The following is a 25,710-nucleotide window of genomic DNA, read 5'->3' on the forward strand; positions in this document are numbered from 1 at the left end:
TCACATTCAAAACAAGGTAAATGAGTTGATGGCACAAATCATTGCGAGTGAGTATGATTTGGTGGCTGTCACAGACATGATTGCATGGTGGTCACGACTGGGAGTTAAATAACCAAGGGTATCAGACTGTTTGGAAGGACAGACAGGAAGATAAAGGAAGTGATGTAGTCCTGATATTTAAGGATGACATCAGGACGGGAGTGAGAGATAATGTAGGTTCTATGGAAAAAAAAGGTTGAATTAATTTGGGTGGAAATTAGAAATAGTAAGGAGAAAAAGTCATTGATAGGCGTAGTCTATAGGCCACCAAATAATAACATCACAAGAAATAAACAAAGAAATAACTGACGCATGTAAAAATTATGGGGGATTTTAAACAACATGCTGATTGATCAAGGCAGTCTTGAGGAGGAGTTCATAGAATGTATCCGTGATAAGTTTCCTTGAATAGTATATGATGGAACCTAAGGAGGAGCAAGCTATTCTAGATCTGATCCTGTATAATGAGACAGGAATAATTAATGATCTTACAGTTAGGGATCCTCTCGGAAGGAGCAATCACAGTATGGTTGAATTTAAAATAAGGATAAAGTGTGAGAAGGTAAAATCTAATACCAGTGTCTTGTGCTTAAACAAAAGAAACTACAGTGGGATGAGAGAGGAGTTGGCTAAACGAAAACGTTATGGTGGGACAATTGAGGAACAGTGGAGGACTTCCGAAGCCGTTTTTCACAGTACTCAGCATAAGTATATACCAGTAATAAAGAAGGACAGTAGAAAAAGAGATAATCAGCCATGGATATCTAAGGAAATAAAGGACGGTATCAAATTGAAAGAAAGTGTGTACAAAGTGGCAAAGATTAGTGGGAAACTAGAGGATTGGGAAATCTTTGAAGTTAACAGAGCCACAAAAAAAAGCTATAAAGAAAAGTAAGATGCATTATTAGAGTAAACTAACTCAGAATATAAAAACAAATAGCAAGAGTTTCTAGAAATATATAAAATGAAAAAGAGTGGCTAAAGTAAACATTGGTCCTTTAGAGGATGAGAAGGGGGATGTAATAATTGAATATGAGAAAATGGCTTAGGCATTGAACAGGTATCCTGTATCGGTCTGCATAGTGGAAAATACAAATAACATGCCAAAAATTGATGACAAGGAGGTGAGGACCTAGAAACCATCATTATCTCAAAAGAGATAGTGAAGGGCAAACTAATAGGGTTAAAGATAGATACATCTCTTGGAGCTGGTGGAATGCATCCTAGGGTACTAAAAGAGATGGTGAGGGAAGTAACAAATGCACTAGTGGTAATTAACCAAAATTCGCTGGACTCTGGGGTGGTTCCCGCAGATTGGAAAACAGCAAACGTGACGCCACTGTTTAAAAAAGGTGATAGACTAAAAGGAGGGTAACTATGGCCGGTTAGCTTAACTTCTGTGTAGGGAAAATGTTTGAATCTATCATCAAGGAAGAAGTAGTGAGACATCTGGATATAAATTGTCCCATTGGAAAGGGACAGCAAGGGTTCATGAATGGCAGGTCATTTTTGATTAATTCGGTGGAATTCTTTGAGAACATTACGTCTGCAGTGGATTTTGGGAAACCTGTGGATGTTGTGTATCTGGATTTCCAGAAGGCATTTGACAAGGTGCCGCACCAAAGACTGCTGCATAAGATAAAGGTGCACAGTGTTACGGGTAATGTATTAGGATTGGATAGCTGACAGAAGCAAAGAGTGGGGGCAAATGGGTGTTTTTCCATTTGGCGATCAGCGACTAGTGGTGTGCCTCAGAGATCGGTGTTGGGATTGCAATTGTTTACGATTTACATAGTTGATTGGAGTTGGGGACCAAGTGTAGTGTGTCAAAATTTGTAGTTGACACAAAAATGAGTGGCAGAGCAAAATGTGCAGAGGATGCTGAAAGTCTGCAAAGGGATATAGATTGTCTAAGTGAGTGAGCAAGGTCTGGCAGGTGGAGTACAATGTTAGTAAATGTGAGGTCATCCATTTTGGTAGGAATAACAGCAAAATGGACTATTATTTAAATGGTATTTAAATGATATTATTTAAATGGCATGCAGTTGTGCAGGGGGACCTGGGTGTCCTTGTGCATGAATCACAAAAAGTTGGTTTGCAGGTGCAGCAGGTAATTAAGAAAGGAAGTGGAACTCTGTCGTTCATTGCTAGAGGGATGGAGTTTAAAAACAGCAAGGTTATGTTGCAGCTGTATAAGGTGCTGGTGAGGTTACACCTGGAGTATTGTTTACAGTTTTGGTTTCCTTATTGAGAAAGGATATACTGGCACTGGAGGTGGTGCAGAGGAGATTCACTAGATTGATTCCAGAGTTGAGAGAGTTGGCTTATGAGGAGAGACTGAGTAGACTGGGGCTATACTCATTCGAATTCAGAAGAATGAGGGGAGATCTTATTGAAACACAAAATTATGAAGGGAGTTGATAAGATAGAAGCAGGGAAGTTGTTTCCACTGGCAAATGAAACTAGAACTAGGGGGCATGGCCTCAAAATAAGGGGGAGCAGATTTAGGACTGAGTTAAGGAGGAACTTCTTCACACAAAGGGCTGTGAATCTGTGGAATTCCCTGCCCAGTGAAGTAATTGAGGCTACCTCATTGAATGTTTTTAGGCAAGGATAGATAATTTTTTTAAAGGAATTAAGGGTTATGGTGAGCAGACAGGTAAGTGGAGCTGTGTCCACGAAAAGATCATCCATGATCTTATTGAAAAGTGGAGCAGGTTTGAGTAGCCAGATAGTCTACTCCTGCTCTTAGTTCTTGAGATCTGAAAGAAGTTGCAGTGATAGGGTTACACAAGACCATGGAGTGATTGTAGAGAAGATTTTAATAACTGCACTTATGAGGTGCAGCAATCCAGCATTGGTTAGCATTTGTGTGTAAGTTACATGGCTCTGCCAGCAGTGAAGATGGACCAGAGTTTGTGTGATGCTAGGAGTAGCCAAGTCTTGTTAGATGAGATGTGGGGATTGAAACTTTGTTTAGGACAGTGTTGGGGTAATAGGCGCATTCTGTTTTAGTTCAATTGAGCAAATAGAATCAGGGGAACCACAGGTTGATGTTAGCAAATGACTAGACAGCGCAATAGCAGTTGTGAAATTAAGGCTGAAACTTTCCGGTTCTTCCCACCGATGGGATGTTTCAGTCCCGCTGATGGCGACCTCCTGTAGCACATTTCTAGCAACAGACGGTGTGGACTGTCCAAAACCCTGTAAACATTGGCAAGACTGGAAAATCCTACTGCCAGCCAGTGACAGACCACCTCTGCTGCTGGAAAATACACCGCGGAAGAACTGGAAAATCCTACCCTAAGTGTTCTGTATTTAGGTGCGAACGGCACTGATACGGATTTCTCTGGCCAGAATGTCATGTGAAAATGAACTCTATTTAGCAAGGGTAGGATTTCCTGAATGGACTCGAAAGGTGACTTGTGCTGTAGTTTTACATGGAAAGAGACGTCTAGGCAAGCTGTAAGTACATAGCATTACATAGGTTCCGTTGCAAGAACTGCAGTGACTGGTGGAGCTTTTCCACCACCTGAAATGGAATGGAAATTTCCTCCTGCCCTCTTTCAGTCTTGGGAGATCTTCCTCCTCTTCATCAGTGAAGATGTGGCACTCGCTGCCATATTCTGGTAAGTTTAAAGGTTCCCAAAGCCACTTTGAGAAGTTACTGAGAGAAATTAAATGTGTAAGAAGGTGATTGAGGGGGTTAGGTGTTTAGTTACTCGGGAGTTAGAACTCCTGGATAACTATTCTGATAAATGAGGTGGAATTATCTCTGACATTAACGCAAGAGTTTTGGAGGGTTCTGGATGCAGAAAAATTTGCTATTGGAAGTCTAAACTTACCAGTAAGAGCATCCAGCGATTGGAAGTTCTGGGCCTGTTCCTTTGGTCTGTGTTGGTGAGGAAGGCTTACTTCCAGACAACATTGCTCAACTCCTTTATCAAATGTTATACAGGTGGATTATTGAGAAGACTCTGGTAACTAAATAACATTCCCTTCCTTCAGTGGTTGTGACGCTTCTTACGGCTTACATCTTAAACCCTTAAGATTAAACATTAGGGAATGTTTCTCCATTGGAATTGAGATTGACCAGCCTTTGCAATGCAGTAATCGTAGCAAAGGATGTTTAATGCAGGAATGAACACCAATGCTAAACTGGTGGATTATAAATCAAGTGTTTAAAAATCTGAATGGATTACAAAATGAAATGAAAGATGATCTGGAGGAGGGAACCGAGTGCGGGGTGTCGAAATTTGCTGATGACACCAAGATTGGGGGAAAGGCAAATTGTGCGGAGGGTGTGGAGAGTCTGCAGAAGGATCTAGATAGGCTGGGTGAATGGGCCAGGAAATGGCAAATGGAATTTAATGTTGGCAAGTGTGAGGTGGTCCACTTTGGTAGGAAGGACTATTACTTACGTGGCGTAAAACTGCAGCAGGCGACGGTGCAGAGGGACCTCGGGGTCCTTGTGCATGAGTTGCAAAAACCCAGCTTGCAGGTGCAGCAGGTGGTCAGGAAGGCGAATGGGATGCTGGCCTTCATAGCGAGGGGGATTGAATATAAAAGTAGGGAGGTCTTGCTGCAGCTGTATAGGGCATTGGTGAGGCCGCAGCTGGAGTACTGTGTGCAGTTTTGGGCGCCGCACCTGCGCAAAGATATTTTGGCCTTGGAGGGAGTGCAGAGGAGGTTTACTAGGCTGATACCGGAGTTGAGGGGATTGAGCTATGAGGAGAGGCTGAATAAACTAGGCTTGTACTCGTTAGAGTTTAGAAGAATGAGGGGAGATCTCATTGAGACGTATAAGATGATGAATGGGATGGATAGGATAGAGGTGGAGAGACTCTTCCCGCTCAAAAAAGACAGTAGGACTAGGGGGCACAGCCTCAAGATAAAGGGGAGGCGGTTTAGAACGGAGTTGAGGAGGAACTTCTTCACTCAAAGGGTGGTGAATCTCTGGAATTCTCTGCCCGTTGAAGTGGTGGAGGCTGCCTCGCTAAATATTTTTAAGAAGCGGGTTGATGGGTTTTTGATAAGAGAGGGGATTAAGGGTTATGGGGAGAGGGCGGGAAAGTGGAACTGAGCCACGACAGATCAGCCATGATCTTATTGAATGGCGGGGCAGGCTCGAAGGGCTAGATGGCCTACTCCTGCTCCTATTTCTTATGTTCTTATGAAACAGAATGAGTCTGTATCCCTCATGAATCCACCCTTATTTGCATTGGTGTCCAGTTTGCACCATTTTTCCCAATGTGATGGTGGCACCTATCCATCTTGGCATGCAAGGCAATTTGTCTTGCCTGATTTACATATCCATCTTAGCACACAAGGCTCTGGACCAAGTGCTGGAAAATGGGATTAGAGTAGATAGGTGGCCAATGGCTGGTGCAGACATGATGGGCTGAAGGACTTCTTTCTGTGCTGTAGACCTCAATGATGGACTGCGCCCAGTTTATATGTCACTCCTGGGCTTGATTATTGGCTGCTGTGGCTGTAGAGGCTGATTTGTGAGTGACTGCACAAATTGCCAGAAAGCTCGGATAGGTGACAGATTACTGCCTACAGGAACTCCACTTTGGATTTTCTGTCAACTTTTATCCCCTTAGTCGTCTTTTCTCCTGTGATACCAACAAGGCAGTGGGTATCAGTATAATAACCACATGCTGGCAAGTCTGTATGCCATGTGACTGGGGCCAGGCCTCCACTGAGTCCTCTGTAGTTCTGGAAGGTACACAGCTTACTAATGCCCTATGGGGAGAGTTGCGGGCTCTGATATCAGTCTTTTAATTGTTTACAACTTTACCCTGCGAGTAACCAGGTAAGTGACAGAGTTTGTTTAAACAGCTTGTTTTAATACAAGCTATATGAAGGACTCTAGGAAGCTACAGTTCAAATTCCTGTAGCTATCTTAAGATACAAAATCAATTGAAGTTTTCAAAATTGATTACAAGTGATTAACAGAAACCAATCCTTTACGCTTGCTTCATTGTAATATCCAATCTGTGAGAAAACTTCAGAGTACTGTGGATTACTCCCATTTTCCAGTCACAGATATCTGATTTGTGTGTTTTGACAGACTAATGGCCTTGATGTCTGTCTGAAAGTTCTTGGAAGGAGACCTTTATGGTTTTTAAACCTGTGTGACTATTAACCCTTTCGGGGAGGTATTACATTGGGCTTGCTAATTAAGAGCCTTATGTGCTTGGCTGTTTTCACAGTAGTTATACCGCTAGCCAGCGGTCAGAGCTGAAAGCAAGAGGTGACTGGCAGGGCAACCACTGCACTAACACACATGACACATCATGTTATCCGGAGGCATTTTTTTCTTTCAAGTAGCCAGTGTCCCAGATGTCCATAGGCCCTTTGAGGGGAAGAGCTGTCTGGTGGTGACATGGTGGCACACAGTGGTTAGCACTGTTGCATCACAGCTCTGGGGGAAGTGGGGGGAGGTGGCCTGGCTAAGATACTCTGTTAGAGAGTTGACACAGATCCGACAGATGGAACGGCCTCTTCTGTACTGTAAGGATTATATGATTTAACCTGAGGGTCGTACACCTCAGGTAAGGGGCTAGGTTGAGACAGATGAATAACCTCAGCCGTTACAGGAACTGAACACATGCTGTTGATGTTGCTCTGCATCGCAAATCAGTCGCCCAAATGACTCAGCTAAACTGACTCCCCACCTGGAAGTGCGTGGGTGCAAAACAGAGCAACTTTGCACCGCTTTAAGAATTCACAAAATCGCTGCCACCAAGATCAGAAAGTTCCCTTGAATTCCTTACAGAGACAAGATTCACATAATGCATCAGTGGCAACTGTTTGCAAGCTATGTATGGTATGACTTGTATGGATAGTATTCAAAACAATGCTTTTCACTGTATTTTGATACATGTGACAATAATAAATCAGATCAGAAATAGAAAATAATATTTTGAGAGCTCCTGCTCTCAAGTTCATTTGTTAAAGTTCATTTCTCTACGCATCAAAGATTGATCCTGTTTAATCTGTATCTTTGCCCATTATAATATTCAGCATATCTTTGGTAGATTTCTATTGTGTTTATCACCTTGACTTGGTATTAGTCTTTTCAATTATTTCACCAGGTTTTTTAGATGGCAGTGGTGACGAGGCCACTATTACTAATAGATCCTTTCAGAATCGTGTTCTGTTAATTTTATTCTGTTTATTTTGAGCTTTGCCTCATTTCACAAAATAAGCAATACTTTCAATAATAAGTATCTTTGCCTATCACCTGCGTATGTGAACGATCCAGCCCTGTTGCAAATTCTTAACAGCAGAAACAAAGATTGCAGTTGATTGATTTGCTATCTGCAAATTTGGTGGATTTGTACTTCAGCATATAGGCATTAGATTTGTAAAGTGTCTTTTAAATGCTCCAAGGTGTTTTCACAGGCACTTTGTCGGATAATATTTGACATGAGCCAGGAGGACAGAGATAAAGGTAGATTGTGCTTTTTAGGAGTCTTAAAGAAGGCGAGATGCATGAAGATTTAGGAAGGAAATTCCAGACTATTGGGCCGAGGCTGAGTGCATGGTTCCCAGTAATGGTGTGATGGAAATTGGAAACTGTCAAAATTGGAGTTTAAATAACACTACTGAGTCACACTGACTTACCAATAACACGGCTTTTGGATCCTCCAGGACCAGACCACGAGGCTTCCGAGCTTATCGCAGCCTTGTCCTAAACATGGACAAAAGAGCTGAATCCCAGAGTTGAGGTGAGGGTGACTTGCTTTCATATAGAGGCAGTGTTTGGCATCAAGGAACCCTAGTGAAATTGAGAGTCCAGCCACAATGTCATACATAGTACAGATGGAAGATGGTTATGGAAGCCAATCATTTCAGCTCCAGGACATTGCTACATCAATGACTTTCCCTCCATTGTAATGTCAGAGGTGGGGATGTTTGATTATCTCCATTTGCAGTTCCCCAGATAATGAAGTAATCTATCCACACATGTGGTATGACTTGAACAGCAGTCCACTTGGGTTGACAAGTGGCAAACAACATTTGTGTCAGGCAGCGACCATCTCCAATAAGAGAGAGTCTACCTTTCTCCCCATGGCATCTAACGCAGTTACCATTTTGAATTCCAGTATAAGTATTCTGTGGGCTGCCATTGACCAATATAAATATTGTGACTACAGCAGCAGGTTGGAGGCTGGGTAATTCTGCAGCGAGTGACTCACTTCCTGACTGCCCAAAGCCTTTCCATCACCCAATGCAAGTCAAGAGTGTGAAAGAATATGCTACTCGATCGCAGGAATACAGTTCCAACAACACTCAAGAAACACTCTTAACCGGCAGCTCCACTAACCAGCTTAAACAGTTACTTCAAAATGATTGATCTGATGTCTTCAGTTGTACACAGCTTTGATTGGTCCTCATCTGAAGTACTGCATTCAGTGTTGGGCACCAAACCTTGGGAAAGAAGTTGCCTTCTGAGGGGGTAAATTGCAGATTCACCAGAATTATTCCAGGATTTACACATGGCATGATGGCACAGTGGTTAGCACTGCTGCCTTACAGTGTTAAACACACTGGTTCAATTCTGGCCTTGGTTAACTGTCTTTGTGGAGTTTGCATGTTCTCCCCATGTCTGCGTGGGTTTCTTCCAGGTGCTCTAGTTTCCTCCTACAGATCAAAGATGTGCAGCTTGGATAGATTGGCCATGCTAAATTGCCATGCTAAATTGCCCCTAAGTGTCCCAAGATGTGTATGTTAGATGGATTAGCCACGGTAAATGTGTGGGATTATGGGGATTGGGTGGGGGAAAGGACCTAGGTAAGGTACACTGTCAGAGCAGATGCAGGCTCAGTGGGCCAAATGGCATCCTTCTGCACCATAGGGATTCTATGACTTAAAGATTAAAATTAGATGGTCAAGTTGAATAAACAATTTGCGTTCTCTTTTGAGCATAAGTACTTGCAGAGTGATCTGATGTTTTATAGTTTACTGTGCAACTAAGTTTTAGTGTTCTTGTTTGTGCTGAACTTAGGCCCATCCCAGAGTCTGATTCTGCACAGTCTCAGTTTCCACTTGGACTTTACGTAGAATTTAGGATTTCATACTTGTTATGATGCCTCTGGTAATATTGTTTTAAAAATTACATTTTTTTTTGTAGATTCATGAAGAGATTGCCGTTAAGCATCTCCCTCCAACTGAGCCGGATCCCCATGTGGTTCGTGTTGGTTGGTCGCTTGATTCATGCAGTACCCAGTTAGGTAAGAGAATTTGTCATATCACTTTTACACTTATTCATTGTGTTGACTTTGGATTAAAATCTCTTAAATAATGGATTTTAGCACTTTCCCTATGACAGATGTTGGGCTGACTCCTGCTTTGTGCCTGCCGTCTTTCTTGAATAAAGGTGAAGCTTTTGCTATTTTCCAATCCACTAGAACTTCCAATCCAGAATCTATAGAATTTTAGAAGATTGTAATCTATGCATCAACTACCTAAGCCGTTAAATCTTTTAAGACCTTGAGATATAAGCCATCTGCTTTTGGGGACTTGTTGACCTTTAGACCTAATAGTTTTCCTAGTACCTTTTCCCTGGTGATTGTGGTTGTTTTAAATTCACCTCTTGATTATCAAGTTTTGGGACGTTTTCTGAGCCTTCCACCATGAAGACCAGAAACTACCTGTTCAATGCCACCGCCACGTCATTGCTTTCCAATATCAATTCGTTAGACGATAGCAGGCCAATATTAGCTTTAGTTATTCTCTTCCTATTCAAATACTTATAAAAACAGACAGTAAGACTTTGTATAATACTAGCTACCTTCTTTCTGCCTTTCTCATCATCTTGATCATTCTTTGATGGTTCTTAAAACATGTTTTAAGTTCAAGTTTGTTTATTAGTGTCACAGGTGGGCTTACATTAACACTGCAATGAAGTTATTGTGAAAATCCCCTAGTCACCATGCTCCAGTGCCTGTTCAGCACATCTTTCGGACTGTGGGAGGAAACCAGAGTGCCCGTAGGAAACCCACGCAGCCATGGGGAGAACGTGCAGACTCCGCACAGTGATCCAAACTGGGAGTTGGACCCAGGTCCCTGGCACTGTGAAGCAGCAGTGCTAATCACTATGCTGTCCAATCCTTTGACCTACACTAATCTTGCAGATTATGGATAGTGTTTCTTTCAATTTAATACTATTCTTTTAGTCACAGATAACAAATCGTTCTCAAAGACCCTTTTTTTCATTAGAATAAATCTTTGCTGAGGGTTTTTGAATAACCCCTTAGAAATCTGCCTCTGCAATACCTTTTAACCTGGTTTTCTAGTTCACCAAAGCCAGCTCTGCTTTCTTATCCTCATAATTGCCTTTATTTACGTTTATGACACCTAGTCGTGGGCCCACACTTCTACCTTTCAAACTGAGCATGAATTTCTATCATGTTGGAATGGGTACTACCTGCACTGTCCTGTGTTGATTTAATCCTGACTCATTGCACGTTACAAGTCTAGGACAGCCTGCTCCCTGGTTGGCTCTGGAATGTACAACCCTAAGAAATTGTTCCGAAAACACTTTATAAACTCACTTTCCAGACTACCTTAGCCAATTTGTTTTGCCTGATCTACATCTAGATTAAAGTTTCCCATGATTATTGTGGTACCTTTTTACCATACCCCATTTATTACTTCCTCCATACTCTGGCCTAACCACTGTTAGGCAACCCCAGAAATAATCTCTTGTTTCCTATCTCTACCCAACCTGATTCTACATCTTACTGTTCCAAGCTGTGGTCATTTCTCAGTACAGAACTAATGTCATCCTTAATTAACAGTTATCCTGTCACCTTTTCCTCACTTCCTATTGCTCTGATATGTCAGATACCCTTTAACATTCAGGTCCCAGGCCCCTCTAATGTCTATCAGGTCATACATATCTTTATGCTAGCTCTTCATCCCTTTTGTGCATGCAGTCAAATACAGGGCTTTAACTTTTCTTTTTACAGTTTTTGCAATCTATGGTCTTATCTGCTAGTGCATTCTTAAGTTTGTGAGTTCTGTCCTTTGCTTTTGCATGCAATACAGTTTTAAAGCCTTCTCTATTGCCCAGGTTATATGATTCATGAGAAAAATAGTTCAGTTCTAAACTGTGCCAATGGTGAAGCTCCCACTTTTCAGTACTGGTGCCAGTGCCTCATAAATCCACACCAGTCTTTGAATCGCGCATTCATCTTTGTAATCTTATTTATCCCACAGCAATTTGCTCATGGCTCAGGTAATAATCCCGAGATTATTCAGCTTTGAGGTTTAGCCCATGCTGCTCATATTCCCTCAGCAAGTTCCTCTCCTGTCCTGAGCGGACGACCTGAACCCTGGCACTGGGCAAGCAACACAGTCATCTCAACTGTTGCTCTCAGCTGCAGAGAATTGTGTCTATCCCCTTGACAATATTATCTCCATTTCTTTTTACTACCCCTACTTGACTGGCTTCCCTTACCACAGTGCTGTGGCCATTGCACTCATCCGCCCCGCAGCCCCCAATCCCAGCCAAACAAGCTGAAAGAACCTCAAGCCTTTTGGACAATTGAAAGGTTGAGGTTCCTGCACTTCTGTCTTTTAGGTCCCTTTACCTGCCTTGCTTGCAGTTACACCCTCCTGCCCCTGACTACAGACCAAACCAGAAGACTCCAACCTAAGATGTGCGGTTGACCTATGGAATAAAGTATCCAGGTAACTCCTTTCTTCCTGAGTGCCTGCTGCTCAATCTCCAGCTCAGTGACTCTGAGCCAAACTCCTCAAGTCGCAGACGCTTACAGGTGTCCTGTATCACACTGGTGTCCAGAAGCTGCCACATTCTGCAATCGCAACACATCACTTGCTGTGCCATCCTTAATCTGTTTTAACTAACAAATTATTTAATTTTCTTTTAGTGCCCTCCTTCCCACCACTTACTGTACTAATTTAAACCATAGTAATTGAATAGATCTATACCACTTCAAATAAAATATTTAAAAATTTGTGTCTTTTCTATTTTCCAGCTATCTGACAGACTCATCCTCAGAGCAGTTACTCACCAACCAATTAACCTGTGGCTTTCCTTGCAAAAACATGATTTGGTTTTGTTTCAAACAGCAGTTTATTTGTTAATGTCACAAGTAGCCTTACATTAACACTGCAGTGAAGTTACTGTGAAAACGCCCTAGTTGCCACATTCTAGCACCTTTTCGGGTACACTGAGTAAGAACTTAGTATGGCCAATACACCTAACCAGCACTTCTTTTGGGAGAGGAAACTGGCGATTCCGGAGGACACCCACGCAGACATGGGGAGAATGTGCACACAGACAGTGACTCAAGCTGGGAATCAAACCTAGGTCCCTGGCGCTGTGAGGCAGCAGTGCTGATCACTGTGCCACCGTGCGCAGCCTCAGCCCCGAGCCTTGCTGTATATTTTTCTGCTCTCCTTCTCTGTGTCCCTTAAGGCCTTCTCTCACTTCTCTCTCTTTCCTGGGTAACACAGATCAGTTTAGACCTGCTTCTTAGAATTAGTTATCCGCCCACTGATTCAGTATCTGTAGTCCTGAACTTCCTAGAATTAATTCTGGCCTCTTGTACTCTTATTTTCTTTTCATTTTTTTATTTCAACTTTAAAAATTAAAATATTTATTCCCTCAAAGTAACCAACTACAATAGGCGCAAATAAACTTATAGGACAATTAGTTTTTGAAAGAACCAATTTAACTTTTGTGGAAAGATGAATGAGTGAATTTTTTAAAATGTAAAATCCGATTGTTTCAGATTTGCACATTGAATTGGAAAACACAAAAAAAACCATTTAGAATCTGGTAGGGTAATAAACACATAGCCAAACTATGTTTTGATTACAGTTCTGACGTACATTACTTGTATCAGATACGTTTATTCTAACCAGTAAGATACAGAATGGTTTATGTGAGAATTTTTTCAGTGGGTCATTAAATACCCAATTGCCAAACGAGATTGTTTGTTTGAAAGTATGCCCTCAATTATTGTGGCTCCAGGGGTTGCCTTACGAAGGCAATGATGGTGAACACAATATGGTATTTGGGTTACTCACATTTTTTGTTAGGATTCTCTGGAGTCTGTGCTGATAAACTGGTTTATTTGAGAGGCAGTGGCCTAGTGGTATTTATCATGAGACTAATGTTCTGTTGATATACAGGTGCCCTGTATATCAAGGACTAGATGCATATCAAGAAGAGCAAGGGGCCAACACTGACCTCTGGGGAACTCTGCGACACGCCTTTCTCCAATCCATTAACTGCTACTTTGCATTCCTATCATTCAGCCAATTTTGTATCCATGTTGTTCCCTCTTATTCCATGAGCTATAACTTTGCCCACAAATCTGTCATGTGGCACTTTATCAAATCACTTTTGGAAGCCCATGTACGCCACATCAACAGCATTGTTGTTATCAACCCACTCTGTTACCTCATCAAATAACTCTAGAAAATTGGTTGAACAAGTTTGTCCTTAACAAATCCACAATAGCTTTCCTTAATTGAGCTGCATTTACTCAGGTGACTTCTGGAAGCTGTTGCGCTACTGAGATTAAACTGACTGTAAATGTTTTCCCAAGTTGGCGCTGGAGCGAGGTGACTTTTTGCAAGCTTTGCCTAGCATATCTTCTTATTCTATCTTTTACTCTTCTATGCTTCTGAAGCTTCTTTCTAACTTGATTTAAACTCTCTAACAATGCTTTAATTCAGTATCTTACAGATTTAGCGCACTAAGTTGATCTTTCTCTACGGTCTAGCTATGACTGTAACACTACGTTCTGCATTCTCTTGTTTCCTTCTCTACGAATGGTATGCTTTGTCTGTATAGCTCGCAAGAACCAATACTTTGTCACATGTTCTAGCATACAGTAAAATAATAAATCAAATCAAAGATGCTGGGCTTATCTTCAGATCCTGTTGTGAATACAGGTGTCACATTTGCAATTCTCCAGTCCTCTGGTGCCACCCCAACCCCAAAGAAGACTGGAAAATTATGGCCATTTGTTTTTACAATTCCCACTCTTTCACTTTCCTGAGTGTGTTGGATCCATCTCATCTGGTGCTAATGCCTTGTCAATTTTAAGTCCAGGCAGTCTATCCAGAACCTCTGTGTATCAATTTTAAACCCTTCACCTATTTCCTTCACCAAGACCGTTGCATCTGCTACTTCCTTAGAAAGACAGATAGAATGCAGAACAGTACAGCACAGTACAGGCCCTTCAGTTCTCAATGTTGTGCCGAGCTTTGTCCGAAATCAAGATCAAGCTGTCCCTCTCCCTATCATTCTGGTGTGCTCCATGTGCCTATCCAATAACTGCTTGAAAGTTCCTAAAGTGTCTAACTCCACTATCACAGCAGGCAGTCCCTTCCACACCCCAACCAGTCTCTGAGTAAAGAACCTACCTCAGACATCTCTTCTATATCTCCCACCATGAACCTTATAGTTATGCCCACTAGTAACAGCTACATCCATCCAAGGGAATAATCTCCGAATGTCCACTCTGTCTATCCCCTCATCATCTTATAAACCTCTAAATTGCCTCTCATCCTCCTCCACTCTAAAGAGAAAATCCATAGCTCCCTCAACCTTCCCTCATAAGACCCACCCTCCAAACCAGGCAGCATCCTGATAAATTTCCTCTGCGCACTGTCCAATGCTTCCACATCCTTCTTATAGTGAGGTTACCAGAACTGCACACAATATTCCAAATGTGGTCTCACCAAGATCCTGTACAGTTGCAGCATAACCCCACGGCTCTTAAACTCAAACCTCCCTGTTAATAAATGCTAACATGCCATAGGCCTCCTTCATGGCTCTAGCCACTTGAGTGGCAACCTTCAGAGATCTATGGATATGAACCTCAAGATCTCTCTGTTCCTCCACATTCCTCAGAACCCTGCCGTTGACCCTGTAATCCACATTCAAATTTGTAATGTATTGATTTAATACCTTAGCCATGCCCCTTGCCTCCATGCCACTGTTGATCCCTAATTAATTTCACTCCTCCTCATACCACCCTTTTATTATTTATATGCCTGTAGAAGACTTTGGGATGTTAGATGCCAGTCCCTTTTCATACTCCCTCTCTCTCTCTGTTCCTCTTACTTGTTTTTTTCATTTCCTGCCTGAACCTTCTATATTCATCGTGTTCCTGGGTTGTGTTGTCCATCTGATATCTGTCAAAATCATTTTTTCTTCTTCTTCTTAATCTCTAACTCTTTTGTCATCCAGGGCTCTCTAGATTGCCCTAATTTTCCCTTTTATAGGAATATACCTTGACTGTGCCCGAACTTTCTCTTTAAAAGCAGCCCATTGGTTGTAAATTTGTCTGCTAATATTTGGTTCTGATTTATTCAGCCCAGATCCATTCTTACCTTGTTGAAATTGGTATTCCCCGTCTAATTTGTCTTACTAAATTGTTTCTTGTTCTTTTCCATTGCCAACCTACACAGGCCTGTGATGGCCACAGGATGATCTTGTTCCCAAGAACAGGTCTTCTAGTTCCAAAGAAGAATAATATTGGACTCAGAATGTTAGCTTTTTCTCTCTTCACAGATGCTGCCAGATTTGCTGGGTCTTTCCAGCACATTGCTTTTATTTTGAGTCTTACTGCACTTCCTTTCTCTTTGGAAACATACCTTGACTGGAAATATACTTGGAAGTGTGGCGTAGTGGTATTGTCACTAGACTAATAATCCAGAGGCTCAGGGTAATACTCTGGGAATGTGGGTTCAATTCCCACCATGACAACTGATGGAATTTGAATTCAATTAATAAATAGAGCATTGAACACTACAGCACAAACAGGCCCTTCGGCCCACAAGTTGCGCCGATTCAAATCCAGAATTGAAAGCTAGTCACCAGTGTTAATGACCATGAAACCATTGTTAATTGTTGAGGTTAATCTGGTTCACTTACGTCCTTTAAGGAAGGAAACCTGCCATCATTGCCCAGTCTGGCCCACATGTGATTCCAGACCAATAGCAATGTGACTAACTCTTAAATGCTCTCTCAATTGGCCCAGCAAGCCACTCAATTGTATTATACCACTATGAAGTCTGGAAGGAACAAAACTGAACCAATCATCCAGCATTGATCTAAGCACCAGAAATGATGATGGTCGACCTAGCCCTGTCCATCCTCCAGTTTCACTTGTACTAACATCTGGGGGGCCTGTGCCAGAATTGAAAGAGCTATCCAGTCACGCAACAGCCTAACATTGTCATTCTCACGGAACCATGCTGAATAGGCAATGTCTCAGACATAGTCATCACCATCCCTGGGTATGTCTTTCCCCTGCGCAGGGGAAAAGTGCGATGACAGAGCCACAGAATGTACCCTGGATGGGGGCTTCAGTGTTCATCACCACGAGTGGCTTGGTTGTACCACTACTGACAAAACTGGCCAAGTCCTAAATGACATCACTGCTAGTCTGGGCCTATGGATATGCCAGGTCATATCGTGTTGTATACAATTCTGCTGCTGCTGATGGCCCACACAGCCTCATGAATGTCTAGTTGAGTTGCTAGATCTGTACAAAATCCATCCAATTTAGCACAGCTGCACAGCTTGGGGAATCAATTCTGGTTCATTGAAGAGTGAGGAGGACATGCTAGGAGCAACACAAGGCATACTTAAAATTGAGGTGTTAACCTGGTGCAGTTACAACACAGGACTTACTTGCACACCAATCAGCTAAAGCAGCATGGGATAAACAAAGCCAAGCAAGCCATATAGATACCCAGACTACAGAACAAATCACAGGTGAGAGCTCTGTGGCCAGTAACTCACTCCCTGAATGCCTGAAGGCTGTACACTGTCTACCAGGCACAAGTCAGGAGTGTGATGGAATACTCCACACTTGCAGCTCCATCAACACTCAAAGTTCGACCCATCCAGAACAAAGCAGCCTTCTTGATGGGCATCCCACCACCTTAAATATTCGTGCTCACTATCACTGACACATGGTGGCAGCAGAATGACTGTCTACACGATGCACTATAGCAATCCACCAAGGCTCCTTTGACAGCACCTTTTGAAATCCACAACCTCTATCACCTAACCTAGAAGGACAAGGGCAGCAACGCCAATACCTGCAAGTTCCTCCAATGCTCTCACCATCCAAACTTGGAACTATATCATTGTTACTTCATGGTTGCTGGGTCAAAACCCTGAATTCCCTCCCTAACGGCACTGTAAGTGTACCTACACAACATGGACTGCAGCAGTGTGAGAAGGTGGCTTTCCATTACCTTCGCAAGGGCAATTAGGGATGGGCAATAAATGCTGACATCCCATGAATTAATTTTTGTTGTGGAATACATTGCTGTACACATTCGCAGAATTACTAACATTTTAGCCGATGCCTTAATGTGTTTTAATGTGAGGAACTTTGTCATTAATAACCTTGTACATGATGCAGATCAAATTTGATTTGTTTTGGAGGAGGTGGAGAATGTGTGAATATTGTAATCTTTATGGCTGATAGATAAATATGTTGCCCTTGCAACTGCTCCTGAGTTGCACTGATTTTATTCTGGTAAGCATTTGGGAGTGATCTTGTCAGACTTTGTATCCTAGTGCCTGGGACAGTTTGACAGTTGGGTGGCTAATTTATTTAACTCTATTGAGATATTTAACCATATTGAGATTTCCTGTGGGGTTGAGCGTGCTTTGATAGTCTGTGTAGAATTGGATCCATTCTCCATCTCTGTATGTTGAGATGTGCTTGCCTAATGCAGATTCTTCTGTGTTGTGAAAAAACAGACCATACTGCAGATACTCAGCAAGCCAGGCATTATCTATTGAGTAGAGGACCAAAAATTATCTGACCTGTGTTATCCAAAACTGTCTGATCTGATCAATGTTTCCGGCATTTTGATCCAAATGTTCAGCATCTGCAATATTCTTTCATCTTTTTTGTTCCCTTTTTTTATGTCTGACCCTGGTAGCACAAGGAAATATTTGAGTGAATAAGCTGGTTCCCATCCTTTCAAATGAGTTAGTCTATGCACAAGTGACCTGAGGACTTTGATCCAACTCCTTTTTCAGCATTCTTGGATCTTGCTTTTACTTCAGCTCCATAAAGTATTTTGTTTTAAGTTCTGCAGTCAGAATTGTTACTGTGCAGAAGGAGGCCGTTTGGCCCATTGAACCTGCACCAACAGCAATTCCACTTGGGCTCCATTCCTGTAACCCCATGTATTTATCCTGCTAATACTCCTGATACTAAAGAGTAATTTAGCATGGCCAATCCGCCTAACCCATACATCTTTGAACTGTGGGAGGAAACTGGAGCACCTGGAGGAAACCCACGGAGAGAACAAACAGACTCCGCACAGTCACCCAAGGCTCAGATTGAACCCAAGTCCCAGTTTCAATTCCAGCCTTGGAATTGTGAGGCAGCAGAGCTAACCACTGTGCCAACGGAGTTGATCCTGCTCTGTGTTCTTCTATGGATTCCATGTCTCCATGCTCCCAGGAAGGACTGACCAGTCCCTCTTTCTAATTGACAAATTCTGGAGGAAATTTGGGAGTGTTGAGTTTTTATTTGTGGAACTTGGTACGTCGGTGGGTTTGTTTTGGATGAGTATTGTCCTAGGTAAGAGTTAGCAGAGTCTTCCTTCCCAAAAATGAATTTGCTGATTTAGGAACTGCCATTGAAGTTAGAAGCATCCTCCACCAAGTCAAAGAATTCTGTGAACTTTATTTGGACTGGAGATTATATCTTGGCAATGGCTATCTTGATTTGAAGGTTATGCCTTGCAAGTAATGTCAATGCAAATGGAGCATATATACGCATTTTGCACTGTCTATACATTATTGATAATTAACCCCATTTTTCCGGTAGAATTGAGGTTGCCTCATTATATATGGCGGTTCTAATTGGATTTCTAGTTAATTTTAAAACTGTGTGCTGAAGATTAAAGCAAATCTATTCTAATTTGATTAAAAGATTTGTCAGGGCTCGGGCTCTTTCCAGTCTATCTACAGACCAAACTATTTTCTCTGTTGTGTTAAATTGCTGTTCACTCTTTGCTGCATCTCTCGGGGACCAGTAAAGTCCTTTGTCACTTTAGCACTAAGTTTGCCTTGTCCTTTAAGAATCAATGTTCCCAGTTGTGGGCCTCAGCCTCCTTGGCTCAGCTTCTTTTGTGTCCTGTCTCTCATGAGCTGTGATTACAATTATAATGTTGTGATATTTGTACCAAGTATTCCAAAAGTTGTTATTGGGGCTGAGATATGTTATAGCATGTTACTGCTACTTTTATTCCTGTTCAACCAATGAAATATAAATATTGTCAGTTTGTCTTCCATAACATAGAAATTGGTATTTATTTGTACGTTTACTTCTCTGTGAGCCTGGATCAGTGTATTTTCAAAGCTTTAAGAGCCTGCAGCGTGCGTGATACCCCCTGTTATTGTTTTCTAATGGAGGTAATTCAGTGACAGGAGGATGCTGTAATATTTTCACAGCTGGCATAGCTTCTTACAAGGAAATTAAACTTTATTTATTAGTCACATGTAGGCTGACATTAACACTGCAGTGGTGTTTGCACAGTCAGTTACCCAAGCCGGGAATCGAACCCGGGTACCTGGCATTGTGAGGCAGCAGTGCTCACCAAAGCTAAATTAAGGTTGCAGTAAAACAGTTGCACACTTCCATGTGTTCATATTGGATATATTGGCCTTGGAGGGAGTACAGGGAAGGTTCACCAGGCTGATACCGGAGATGAGGGGGTTAGCTTATAAGGAGAGATTGAGTAGATTGGGCCTGTACTCGTTGGAGTTTAGAAGGCTGAGTGGTTGGGGGGGAATCTTAAAGAGACTTACAAGATAATGAAGGGGCTAGATAGGATAGAGGTAGAGAGATTCTTTCCACTTAGAAAGGAAACCAGGACTAGAGGGCACAGCCTCAAAATAAGAGGGGGGGTGGGCGCAGTTTAGAACAGAGTTGAGGAGGAACTTCTTCTCTCAGAGGGTGGTGAATCTCTAGAATTCTCTGCCCATTGAAGTGGAGGTTACATCGTTGAATACGTTTAAGTCACAGGTAGATAGATTTCTGATTGATAAGGGAATTAAGGGTTATGGGGAGCAGGCGGGAAAGTGGAACTGATCCACTTCAGATCAGCCATGATCTTATTGAATGATGGGGCAGGCTCGAAGGGCTAGATGGCCTATTCCTGCTCCTATTTCTTATGTTCATGTGGGGCAACTGTACCATGGTATCCACAGCACATTGTCCTCACGCAGTAGGCACTCTGAGGAAGCTAATGGACTGCAGGATGAGTAGCAACTCATTGTATTAGAATTTAACTGAGAAAAGAAACTCCTCCATAAAGGTACTCGACCTGCAGTTGCCTGCAAATTCTGTGCACCCATGTGAGATTTCACCATTACTGAAATGGCCTTTCCGATGACAAATGAACTGTCTCTTTTAGGTGAGGAGGAATTCTCATTTGGGTACGGAGGGACTGGAAAGAAATCAACAAACTGCAAGTTTCAGGACTATGGAGAGCGATTTGCAGAGAACGACGTGATGGGATGTCTAATTGTAAGTGTTACAGATTTGCTTTGAATTATAATATGGTTGTACTTTTTCACTCTAGGTTACAAGCAGAGTAGATTCTCTTTTTGTTTTGTTTTACACATATTAATATAGTGCTTGCAGACGTGTTATTGGGTGTTGGAAATCTGTATTAATGGTGAAGCTATTCTCTGAAACTGTTCAGTTCTTGATCTGAAATATCTTTTTTGAAGCCTTGTATCCTTTTGAATGTTAGTTTTCAGACTGGTGAAACAGGTCAGAATTAGATTTGACTGTTCGTGATATCAACTTGGTGTCTCTGATAAAACTGTATTGGGAAAAGAAATTAATGTGTTTCATGATGTTCAGACAAGGATTCTATGCTCCTGTTCAAATTTTGCAGTCTCCTGGAGAGCCTGTGATGGCTGTCTTGTAATTGTAAATTGTGGTTATCCATGCGGAACAGAAACATAGCCTTACCATTGCTTATAACTCCTTTTGACAGTGGGTAGATTGCCTGGACTTATATTTTGTCAGGATCTTTTGGTTCTTCAGATGGTTAGAAACAAAGAATCCCTGCAGTTCAGAATGAGGCCATTTGGCCCATGGAGTCTGCACTATCAACAATCTCTCCCAGGCCCTATTTCCATAACCCCACACACTTAACCTGCTAATCCCCCTGACACTAAGGGGCAATTTAGCTTGGCCAATCCACCTAACCTGCATGTCTCTGGATACTAAGGGGCAATTTAGCATGGCCAATCCACCTAACCTGCACATCTTTAGACTGTGGGAGGAAACCAGAGCACCCGGAGCAAATCCCTGCAGTGATGGGGAGAACGAACAAACTCCAGACAGTCAACCAAGGCCAGAATCAAACCCGGGTCCTTGACGCTGTGAGGCAGCAGTGCTAACCACTGTGCCACCCACAAATAACATGGAGGGGGTCAGAGCAATAGACAGTGTCAATTGCTGACTTGCTGGAAAAGGTGGGAAAGGGGACTGAAGGTAAGTTGGAAAATCTGAGCTAGCCCTTGTGTTTGAGGGCACTGCATTACATAGGAAATGAGGGAGGTTGTTAAGGTCAGTTTTCGTAATATTTTGTTGTTGAATATTTTTATTATTCATCATCTAGAATTTTGAAGCCGGTGAAGATGTGGAGATGTCCTTTACAAAGAATGGAAGGTGGCTCGGTGTGGCGTTCAGGGTCAGAAAAGTGTCTCTTGGTGGCTTGCCATTGTTTCCACACGTGCTGACAAAGAACTGTGCCGTTGAATTCAACTTTGGGCAGAGGGAACCGTGGTGCAGAATTCCCGATGGGTTCAGGTACATTGAGCACGTGCCTGTAGATGAGCGCATACCAGGCACAGCTGGACCAAAGACCAAGTCGGAGTGTGAGGTAGGTACACGGACCAGGATTAGAGACGGTTATTGTGATTGTAAAAGAAATCTGCCTTGAAGAAACCCTTTCCTTGAATTGTACCATTTAAAAAAAAAAATTAGTTTGAATTGCGCACTTGGTCTACATCTCCCCATGATGTCTGAATCTATTTGATTTTAATTACATAATTAATTGCAGGATACTTTTCAGTGTTTCACGTCTTGGGATGTGGATCTCTTGCTTTTGTGCCTCTCCAAGGATCATAATTCTGCAGTAGCAAATCTTGTAAAATGTCCAAAGGATGAAATTTAGGAATGGCAATGTTGTTCATACACCCAGCCACGAATCCTAGATTACCCCCCACCATGGTCCTATTAGAAGAACATAATGTGAAAAGTTGATTGAAGGCTCCTATCGACAAGGTGCTTTGGTTTATGCAATCCCACCGCACTGTCCATGCCCATTGCTTATATGGTGCAAGCATAGAAAGCACTATTAATCAACCATGTCTTTATCAAGATGATATCGGAATGATGTCTAGATAACTAAGCAGATGAGGATGATTTCTGGGTGGATACCTGGCTTCCTCCGGTGACTGAGCTAGCAAATCACTGACCGAGAGCAATGCTCTGAGGTTCTTAGCTCTAATCCCACTGTAGTAGATTGTTTTAATAAAATATTGTCCATGGCAGGCATGGGTGAGCTGAAACACCTGGTCTTGTGGAATCTGTGAACCATCTGTAGATAAATTGGTGCAGAACAATTGGAAGCTTAGCTGCCAATCATTGAACTTCAAGGATAAGACTCACGTCTCCATAAAACCAAGAGGCGACACAGATGTGACCCCCAGTGCAAGGTGTTCTGGCGAAGATGCTCGTCAGTCACCCTGTTCAGGAGATGACAGTGGCAGCGCCTCATTCCACCATGAGGGTGGGGTATGGGTGCATTGAATGCATTCAGTTGCCTTCATTTGTGGGGGGGGGTCAGTTTTAGCTCAGTTGGCTGAATGGCTGGTTTGTAATGCAGAGCAATGCTAACGGCACAGGTACATTTCCTGTACTGGCTGAGGTTATCATGAAGGCCCTGCCATCTCAACCTTGCTCCTTGCCTGAGTTGTTGTGACCTTTGGGTTAAATCACACAGGTCAGATCTCTCTCTAAAGGGAGAGCGGCCCCTCGTCCTCTGGGAGCACGCACACATCACTGACAAGTGGGTAATTTTGTAGGGCAATGGTTAAGCTAAAATAGGGTTGGAAGGCTAAATCACTTTTAAATCACTGACTTGAGGGATAATGAATAATGGCTTGTGGTCTTTATATGTAACATCTTTCTGAATGAGACACTGGATCAAAATCGTATTATTTTAAAATTGTTTAGTCATCGATAAAGAACTTAGGGACAGTTGGTTGAAGGCATGGCAGCCTTTGGTAGGACAGAAGGAAGGGGAATACATAAGAGGAGCAGACAGCTCATTGGTGGTTCTAGCACTGGAAGAGGTGGCGAAAGACAGATGATTTAAAGATGAAGATGACAGTTTTGACTCAGTCATGGGAGCATTCACTGTGGGAGTTGGGGAAGGGGTGGGGGAGGACTGGGATTACAAAAAACATCATAGGAACAGGCCATTCGGCCCACCAAGTCTGTGCCAACACAGATGCCTCTCTAATATTTTCTTGCCTCTATGGGTCCAAATCCCTCTATTCCCTGCCTGTTCGTGGATCAACCAGATGCCTCTTGAATGTCGTTATAGAATCTGCTTCCACCACCACCTCCAGCAGTGCATTCCAGGTATTCACTGCCCTCTGTATGAAAAGCTTGTCCCATACATCTCTTTTAAACTTTCCCCTCACACAGTGCCCCTGAGTAATTGACCCTTTCTTTAATCCTGGGAAAAAAACTGACTATCCACTCTATCCAAGCCTGTCATAATCTTGTAAACCTCTATCAGGTCCCCTCTCATCCTCTGACGCTCCAATGAAAACAATCCAAGTTTGTTCAACTTTTCTTCATAGTCCATATCCTCCAAACCAGTCAACATTTAGTGTTTATTAACAGGGGGTTTGAGTTTAAGAGCTGTGAGGTTATGCTGCAACTATACTGGACTTTGGTGAGACCACATTTGGAATATTGTGTTCCATTCTGGTCACCTCACTATAAGGATGTGGAAGCATTGGAGAGAGTGCAGAGGAGATTTACCAGGATGCTGCCTGGTTTGGAGGGTAAGTCTTAGGAGGAAAGGTTGAGGGAGCTGGGGCTTTTTTATTTAGAGCGGAGGAGATGAGAAGCGGCTTAATAGAGGTTTATAAGATGATGAGGGGGATAGAGTGCACATGCAGAGACTATTTCCTCGGGTGGATGATGGGGGGCATAACTATAAGGTTCATGGTGGGAGATATAGGAGGGATGTCTGAGGTAGATTCTTCACTCGGAGAGTGGTTGGGGTGTGGAATGCACTGCCTGCTGTGATGGTGGAGTCGGAGCACCTTAGGAACTTTCAAGTGGTTATTGGATAGGCACAAGGAGCACACCGGAATGATAGGGAGTGGGATAGCTTGATCTTGGGTTTGGACATAGCTCAGCACAATATTGAGGACCAAAGGGCCTGCACTGTGCTGTACTGTTCTATGTTTCTATAGGTAACATCTTGGTAAATCTCTTGTCCCCCTTTTCAATGCAACAACATCCTTCCGGTAGAGTAGCGGCCAGAATTGTACACAATACTCCAAATGTGGCCTAACCAAACTCTCATAGTGCTGCAACATGGTTTTCCAATTCCTATACTCAATGCCGTGACCGATGAAGGCCACCATACCATACGCCTTTTTTACTACCTTGTCTACCTGATTTGCCACCTTCAGGGAGCTGTGGATCTGCATGCCTAGATCCTCTATATGCTATTTTTCTGAGGGCTTTACCATTTACTATATACTTACCTTCTGCAGTAGACCTTCTAAATCACATCACCTCACATTTGTCCAGATTAAATTTCATTTGCCATCTTCCGGCCTAGGTCTCCAGCTAATTTATATTCTGCTGTATCCTCTGACAATTCTCGCTATCCCCCAATTTTTGTATCATCTGCAAACTTATCAGACCACCTATGTTTTCCTCAAAATCATTTATATAAACATTACAAACAACATAGACCCAAGCACTGATCCTTGTGGAACACTGCTTGTCACAGAACTCCAGTTAGTTTAAGTACCTTTCCATTGCTACTCTCTGCTTCCTATGCCCAAGCCAGTTTTGTATCCATCTTATCAGCTCATCTCAGATCCCATATGACTTCACCTTCTGTATCAACCTGCCATGAGGAACCTTATCGAAGGCTTTACTAAAGTCCATTATACAACACCCTGGTCAATTTTTCTTGTCACTTCTCAAAGACCTCAATCAAGTTTGTGAGACATGACATCCCCTTCACAAAACTATACTGCCTATCGCTAATAAGCCTATTTCCTTTCAGGTGCAAGTACATCATCCCTCAGAATCATCTCCAACAATTTCCCCACCACTAATGTAAGTCTCACAGACCTGCAATTTCCCGGATTGTCTCTTCTGCCCTTCTTAAACAGTGGAACAATGTTAGCTACTCTCTAATCTTCTGGCATCTCTCCCGTGACTAAAGAGGCTTTAAAGATTTTGGCCATGGCCTCAGCAAATTTTTCCCTTGCCTCTCTCAGTATTCTGAGACAGACCCTATCAGGGCCTGGGAACTTTTCCATCTAAATGTTTTTCAAAACCT

General features: G+C 42.5%; 1 protein-coding gene across 1 annotated transcript in view; it reads left to right on the top strand.

Annotated features, from left to right (window-relative positions):
* The window catches only part of LOC145362273 (heterogeneous nuclear ribonucleoprotein U-like protein 1), a 65,371-nt gene that overhangs the window by 15,981 nt on the left and 23,680 nt on the right, over window positions 1–25,710 (top strand). The window contains exons 6-8 of the mRNA XM_080218359.1: window positions 9,185–9,284; window positions 20,500–20,612; window positions 21,721–21,984. Coding sequence (XP_080074485.1) covers window positions 9,185–9,284; window positions 20,500–20,612; window positions 21,721–21,984 — 477 coding nt within the window. The remainder of the gene's footprint in view (window positions 1–9,184; window positions 9,285–20,499; window positions 20,613–21,720; window positions 21,985–25,710) is intronic.

Source organism: Carcharhinus amblyrhynchos, unplaced genomic scaffold, assembly GCF_965287045.1.
Source record: "Carcharhinus amblyrhynchos unplaced genomic scaffold, sCarAmb.v2.hapA scaffold_37, whole genome shotgun sequence".
NCBI lineage: Eukaryota > Metazoa > Chordata > Chondrichthyes > Carcharhiniformes > Carcharhinidae > Carcharhinus > Carcharhinus amblyrhynchos.